This window comes from Typopeltis vanoorti, chromosome 15 (assembly GCF_054136105.1).
Source record: "Typopeltis vanoorti isolate ZY-2024b chromosome 15, IOZ_Tvanoo_1.0, whole genome shotgun sequence".
NCBI lineage: Eukaryota > Metazoa > Arthropoda > Arachnida > Uropygi > Thelyphonidae > Typopeltis > Typopeltis vanoorti.
The window spans coordinates 49,031,322-49,039,600 of NC_143563.1; the positions used below are offsets into that span (position 1 = coordinate 49,031,322).

Here is an 8,279-nt window from a genome sequence, read left to right on the forward strand (position 1 = left end):
GGAGGCCAATCAAGTAGGCCAAAATGACATATTTACCAATAAACGGATGTCGGTGGTTCCCGCCCGGCGTGAGCGAGATTTCAACACGTGGCGGTTCTTATTTAGTTACATGTATTCGATCCCAGTCTCATTTTTGCGCATCGACGTACAAGTGAGCGTTAATGTTCTAAAATTCATCAACATACATATTATAATTCAATCGCTATTCATTCACGAACTAAACTTCTCTATACTGAAGAGTTGAGCAGGGCTGGTAGTAATACCAGTGATATTAATACCAGTAGTTTATTAATATCACTAGTAATACCTACTAGTGATAGTAATAGTAGTAGTAGTAATAGTAATATAATAAGATATACTATATTATACATACAATAAACACTGTAACTATAAAATAAACAATCTAAAAATCACATAAGTGTCTTTTTCGCTTGTCCTATTATAATTACGTCATAGTAAAATAGAGGGGTGTCGATAAAAAGTCAAGAAACTCTTGAAGGGGTCGACAGTCAAAGAAGTTTGGCGACCCCTGGTTTAAACGGATAACAGTACTGCATTACAGTTCTCTTCATTTGACAAACCTTCTAGTGGGGGAAACACTATGTGTAAGGGAACTTTCGGATCTTCCATAACCTTAAACTCTAGCGTCCTCAATGTTTAAGGCATTAGTAGGGGCTCACGGCCGCTGTATCATCATACGAAATAAATAAATAAATAAAAAGGCATTAGTTCAAGATATTTCCATTCAGACTATGCAAATGAAGTACTACCGAAACACAGTTCTGCCTCCTTTATCGCAAAAGATATCTCACGTACCTTCAAATAACACCCATAACCTCAGACAATATCATCTCTCTCTCTCTCTCTCTCTCTCTCTGTGTGTGTGTGTGTGTGTGTGTGTGTGTGTGTGTGTGTGTGTGTGTGTGTGACTTAGGCTAGCGTTTACATCTCTACTTTTCTGATGTAACATTTTATACATAGCATCCTTAGCCTCCAAAAAACTGGATCCTTTTTCTCCTCAAAATTTTCCTTCCCAACATGTCCAGCAGCTAATTCTTCTCAAGTTTTGGACAGTGCATCAAAAATATGTGTAATAGTTCTTGATAGAACTACCAAGAATAGAATATAGAATGTCCTCCAGAAGAAGACAATTCGATTAATTATTGACTTCATCAGGCCTCCATCCACTTTCTCACAGTACAACACTTAATAGAAGTTCCAATGCACCATTTTCTATTAAATGTTGTTATACTATTTTCTCATAAAAATGAGCCAAGTACAATATCTCATAAAAGGTAAAGGAGCAGGAAATTGGCTGCAATTTAGAAACGCTACTTTTCTGGCATTCGCCACGATAGCAGTGGTTGTGCCATTTTACTTTCTCCCACACTTACAACTGCTCTTCATTTTGGTTGATTGTGCCGAAATTCTCGAGTCTTTAAGCAACCTAACAACATAAGACTTGCCGAAATGGATATCGAAATCGTTTGAAAGATACATCCTGAAAATATATCTACCTCTCTTTATTTTAATCCGGAAGAACCAAGCCACACAATTTCCTTGTTATTTTAGTCCAATTGGACTGAAATCATATATATATATATATATATATGTAATTTCGCACATTATATATATTCCCGTTGGTGGAGGTAGGAGGGTGGGATTAGATCTGGGGAACAATGTTAAAAATTCCATATATTCCACTAATTCTAATCGATATTGTTGTAAACATAGAAAGAGAGAGAGAAAAAGAAAAGTCAGGCTAGCTAATTGCCAGGTGTAGTAAGAACTTCCATTCCATTTGCAAACTGATCAATGATGAATATCTTGAAGACAAATAAAAAAACTTCGTTGAGAGTTGTATGTTTTTCGTGATATGCTGGAAACACTTCTTTCCTTTAAAGTGAAGATGTTTGTATTTTCCGACACAACAATGTCTATCTTAGTCGGTTTATTTAGGTTACTGAGGTCGGAGCAGTCGATTCTAAGCGACTGGTGAGATTTTTACAGGGTAGTTCAACATTGCTTTCTCCAATCTTCCCAATTTTATCCTGGCTCCTGACCGGCATATGGCTGTGACGTATTCATGACTGTAATCCATGTGTTTTCACGGGGCCAGTTTGCATGTTCTCGGGTTTTTTTCACCCGAGTTTCCGGGTGAAAAAAAATCCTCTACTGCCGTATAAGACCGGCTAACTCACCTTTAGTCGAAAGAGAGCAGATAAAGGTTTCTCACGTTACTAACGGGAATCGAACCCAGGTCTTTCCGACCAAAGGGTTTCGTCTATACTGACTGAGCTACGGAGGTTCCAAACATAGATAAAAACTAAACAATAAAGTTTCAAAAAATTACTAAAGAGCTTATAAAAATATAAGCTTCGGCATCAGAGTTTGCATTACTCAAAAGACAAGCTCTGTCTAGGACTCCGTAAGTTAACCTGTTTCTAACGGTTGGTTGTTCTCATCAAAGGCCAAATAGAAACCTAGAGAGAAAAATTTCTCAATACTATAGTAATAACTTCAACTTTAATAATGGGAAGTTACAAACTTTTTTTGTTTATATAATACAGAGATTAAAACAATGAAAGAATAGTGCTTTCAGTGATAAATGGAAAATGTGAATAATAAAAACAATTTTTATGAAAAATTTTAATTTTTAATTTTTATTTTTACATAGTTACATATTACAAAGCATCAGGAATAAATGCAGGAATTCGAAAAACATATTATGCTACAAATTGATACCGTTTAGTAGTCTATAAATAATGTGTAAAGGATTTATTTATATTCAACATAATAAGGAAAGTTTATATTTAGATACAGCCATTAAAATAGTATTGTTTTATCATACCAGATTCTTTGCCAGCAAGTTGATTTTAAGATTTTAAATATTCTTGAGTATGCCAGAGGTACAGAGGTTTAGGCTGAAACCTCTGTACATGCCTCCTACGCACTTGGAAGAATAACAATGGGAGTTTTTTTTTTTTTTTTTTTTTGGGAAGTTTTCGTATGCAAAACCAAACCAAACCAAACAAAAGTAACTGGACAGTGCATTTTTATATCAATCGCTCTGTACTGTTCGACGGATGTAACCAGTTTCTTTCTTTATTTTATTCTTGAGGAATTTATCGGTTCATTTCCTTTCTTTCCTCAACTGAAGGTGAGTTAGCTGGCCTCATATGGAGGGTTTTCCTCCACGAAAATCAGAACAACACACGCTGTTAGCAGACATAATAGCCTGGCCTAATAAGCTTAGTTACTGAATCCTATTATTCTCTTTTTTTATTAAAAAAAAGGGGGGGGGGGTGTTTTTTATGTAAATCTTAACCCACGAAAGGTTGTAAACCTATCGTACATTTTAGTACCTGTGGATGTGCTTAATGTTAGATAACCTGGTTCCTTTACCGGAATACCTTTTCAAACCAAACCTCTAGTAAACAGGAATATGATCTCGCCGTCGAAAATAATCTACCATCAATACATTCGCAAACATCCATACCTATTGTAGGATTTGAACACAGCCTGTTGATTTCAGAATAGGTATGCTATCCACTCTGCCAACCAGGCCTCTTTTGTGTGTGTGTGTGTGTGTGTGTGTGTGTGTGTGTGTGTGTGTGTGTGTGTGTGTGTGTGTGTGTGTGGGATTTGTCTGATTTGCAGACAATCCTGATATTAAACCACAAATATGAGATCAGTAATTTACATCGTAAATCCCGAGAAATTTAAAAGAACTAAAATCGGGCTGAATTTAATTCATCGTTAAAATATTTGGTTACTGTGTTTCGTCCAACTTCTAGTATCATTAAGTTTGAGCCGTGTGGCAAGTTGGACGAAACACATTAACCAAATATTTTAAAGATTCAAAAGACAGGACAATATGAAACACAGATTTGAAAAAACAAACAAACAAACAAACAAACAAACAAACAAACAAACAAACATATATTTACGAAGGTATTCTAAATAAAATAATTTTCAGTGACAGTTGTTTTGGATTATTCATACTCATCATGGAACTCTAATCATTGTTGCAGCTAAGAATTGTGACAACTCTTAAAAGACTAGAATGGCATAAATATAATTTCTGCACAGTTTTCTTTTCATTTCTCCAACTGATTTTCTGACTTTAAAGTAGATCTGATAGCTGGAAGACTAACAATGAGTTTTTCAACTAACGACACATCCTCAGGTGCATGCATCCTTTGAATGTGACTTTTGCACTGAGATCTAGTGTAGGATTTGTAAGAGCAATATTTGCACTTGTATCTCGTCCAACCGACGTGGTTGGCAGCATGACGTCGAAGGTTCGAGAAAGTAGAAAAACTACGTTTGCACTTTAGGCACAGTAATCGTTTTCGATCAATAATAGCCATAACTTTTCTTGCTACAAATGCCGATTTCACCATGGTTGGAAAACACGCGTTCGAGTTGTGTATTCGCAGAGGAAATTGTTGGTAATTTTCGTCTTTCGCGTCAAACTTCACGCCATTTTCTTTACTCACCGCGGTACAAAATCTCACATGACTAATCCAAGAGGATTTTCTTCCAAAGAGTCGAGAACATTTCGGGCACTGGTGTATTAACTCAGCTGTGGGTTGTCGGTGCCTGGACATCTGCTCGTTAAAATACGTTTCAGGTGTCTTCTGAGAATTCAGGATTTCTTTTTTATCATTCGCGATTTCTCCATTTTCAGGTTCTGAAATTTTGACAAAAGCACGTTTGCGAATTGAATCTCGCATTTTAGATACTTGTTCTCTGGACTTTTTATGGACTGCGATGAGATGACGAGTGACACTCCATACTTGCACAAAAGAAGCACCGCATAGAGGACAAGGAAAGTATAGACGTTTGGGAGCATGGATGGTAATCATGTGAAAATACAGAGTTTTCAGAGATGTATACTGAGTATTGCAATTGAGACACGTTAGCGTTTCGAGGTTGCAATCTGTTCTGTTTCTTAGAACCTGTTTCCTCCTTACACCGCTGGGAGAGCTTTCTAAAAAACTTTCTGATAGAAGCCGTCTGTCATAGGAGGTAGCGATGTTATCCGAAGTATGTCCGTTATCGATTTTGGCCTTAATATCAAACTGATCATTTTCTGTTAGGCCATCTTCCCGATTATCCATTTCGTATAAGGCATTCTGACGTTCCTTTATTTCCATTCGCTTCGTCGCCTTGTTGGAGCGAAAAGGATTTGTAAACATTTTCGGAAGCAAAATGTCCACTTTTATTCCGTTTCCTTGTTTATAGACTTTTCCCGAATTCAACTGAGTCTTCTGTTTTGGTTTTACGCATTCTGCTCTAATCGATCCGCTTGTTTTATCCCTCTCATGAACAAAGTGGGTGGATGAAGGTGTGCCTGGTTGGAGATCGGGAGTATTGTCAGGCTCTGCAGGTTTCAGATGACTGGAGTGTAATTTGCAGTAGAATCTTTTATGGGTCAGAAGATTCGCTAAGCTACGGAATAAGTTCGCGCATACCCTGCACTCATAAATAATATTGCATTCGTAGAATATAACTTCTCTGACTTCTTGGGTTCCCCCTTGCACGCAGCGAAGAATCTGATGCACATTTCTCACGCCAAGAGATAAAGAAGGATGCAGAACTGCATGATCTAAGTTATCTGAAGGATCTTCTCTTTCATAGTAGCATGGATTCTTGGATGTGTCTTCATGTTTGTCCATTTTGTACACCAGGAAAACCTGTAAAATAAAACAAAACTAAAGCTAGAATTTTAGAGAATTAAAAATAAAAAGTAAAAAGGTAAAATAATGTTAGAAAGCCTTTGCAGTCCCCAAAAGGAGTAGGAAGAAATCGTTTATTCCAGTCTTTAAGGAAATCGGTAGGCAGCTAGTTTCCACCTCCCACCATTGTCATGGTTGAGTGCATTCTCCTGGTGAACTAGATAAGTGGATGTTTCCTAATCCTAATTAGTGTTTTTTGATAGTACTCCTGTTTTCGACTGTGGATTTCTCTGAGTATAATTATAACTGATTTCAGAGACTATTTATTTATATATATATATGCGGAACGATATAATATATGTATAGTTCTTGTAAATCTTAATTTGCCAGGAGATAATCCTTATCATCCCCTCCCAAATACTCTGTATCTTTTCTTAACCATCTCTCTCTCTCTCTCTCTCTCTCTCTCTCTCTCTCTCCTCTCTCTCTCTCTCTCTCTCTCTCTCTCTCTCTCTCTGTGTGTGTGTGTGTGTGTGTGTGTGTGTGTGTGTGTGTGTGTGTGTGTGTGTGTGTGTGTGTGTGTGTTATAGTTATCTAACTATAACTTTGTCGACGTTACTTATTCTACGTATCGACCTTCACCCACCTACTTTCAGTCTTCTGTCCTTTGTCACTACAGCGATACCTAGCATGACTTCAGTGATTTCTACACTTCTTTTATGTGATGTGATTACTGTTTTCGCTGTGTTAACCCAAACACTTTCTCGTCTGACCTCATTCTTGCAGGAATAAGGGTCTTCCAGCATCCACTCCACACAAAATCTCCTTAAACTATTTAAACTTTTGTTCTTCAATAAGTGTTCCGAAGCATTCCGTATAAAAATAAATGGCTCAAGTCAAAAATCCCAGAGTTTGCACTATGCTTACGCTGAAGCTTCAAACATCTGTTCCAAAAATTATCGATTTTTTGTTCCAAATTGAAAACCTGCTTTCGGTTTAAACCCATTAGAGCCTTCTGATCTCTCAAGGCGACTGGATGCGAACTCTTCCGTTATACGATCCCATCGGTCTATTTCTCTTTCACACGTACACCCCCCCCCCCCCACACACACACATGTTACCATTGTAACATCACCCAAACATAAAGATGACCAAGGAAAATCATCCTTCTCACCATACTACGAAACATCCGCTTGATTTCACCTTTCACTAGAATGATATTAAAAATCTTTATTAGCCTGTACACCAGTAAATCTCGTTCCGTTAGTCGTATGCAAGACCTAACGGATACGACAGAGATGTGTAATTTTTATCACACGTGATTGTTATACGTGATCCGAGTGGTAAGTGAATGTATTTTATTAATGGAAAGGAAATGGTTACAACAGAAGGACCCTTTCCTTGGGAAACTTGGGACTGCTCGGGAAAGTAAACTTCACTTGTGATTATTTTGTTGAGTTGTAGCTGTTCAAAATAAACCATCCTGAATGTTTTATAAAACGCATAGCATTCAGGTGGAGAAGGCTCTCGCTGTTGTGTGGTTGCGTAGGATTTTCCACTACTAACCTACTGCCAGTGATAATATAACAGCCATAAAACGTCCACTTCACATTTTCAGTAATGACTCGATTCATAAACGACGCTTTGAAGTTCACGAGAATGAAGTGAAGAACAAATGTTTACCGATCGCTAAAATTGTCCAACAAAAACACCTGGGGAACCTGCTTTCTAAGTGTTGACACTCCCCCCTCCCCAAACCATTGCCGAGTAGAGAAATGGGTTGAACTGAGCGTCTGAAAATCCTGTTCTTATTCAAGAACTGCATCTTCTTGAATTACACCAAGATTCTTTTTTTTTTTCTTCTTCTTCTAAATGAAGCTAATACCGGGTCATCATCGAATTGAACAACAGCTTGTCCTGAACGCACATATCGGGTAAACAGTCATTAGACGTGAACCGCTGGAATCATCATCATTGGCATATTTTCAGAATTTCCTTCCTTTCGTAAACATCTTGAATGGTTTTCGATGTTTCGTGGCCACAGTCATGACACTCACTTGTGATTAAAAGCATTGTATGAAAAAAAAAAAAAAAAAAATATATATATATATATTATATATATATATATAACTCGGTTAACATACATAGTTTTATTAAGAATTGAATGACTAGAACCGAGATTTAAGTAAAAAGATTTTAATATAAAAACACTACTAGTTTCGGCCTGTAACAGCCTTCTTCAGGTGACATTATAAAAGAAAGAAAAAACACTAAATATTGAAGGTTAAAGGACTATGAACAACATAGACAGTCTCTATACATAATTAGCATGAAAACGTTGGAGTTGTATTTGAAGCTGTTCTTTCGTTTGTTGCGTTGTTGGGAGAGTGAGTGCTTGCAGCCTCACGTGAACGCCAGTACATGATTACAGCTGAATGACTATCTGGGAGGTTTGTAGCTCAAGTTGTTATTTAGATGAACACATTGCACTCTCCCAACAATGCAACAAACGAAAGAACAGCTTCAAATACAACTACAACGTTTTCATGCTAATTATGTATAGAGACTGTCTATGTTATTCATAGTCTTTTAACC

At 37.1% G+C, this 8,279-nt stretch overlaps 1 protein-coding gene across 1 annotated transcript; it reads right to left on the reverse strand.

Annotated features, from left to right (window-relative positions):
* Positions 1-4,100: 4,100 nt before the first annotated feature.
* On the reverse strand, positions 4,101-5,684 carry LOC150098747 (zinc finger protein 800-like). The gene has a single exon (XM_090405740.1). It carries the CDS (start codon positions 5,682-5,684, stop codon positions 4,101-4,103), a length of 1,584 nt encoding a protein of 527 aa, XP_090261866.1.
* Between the last annotated feature and the right edge of the window lie 2,595 nt (positions 5,685-8,279).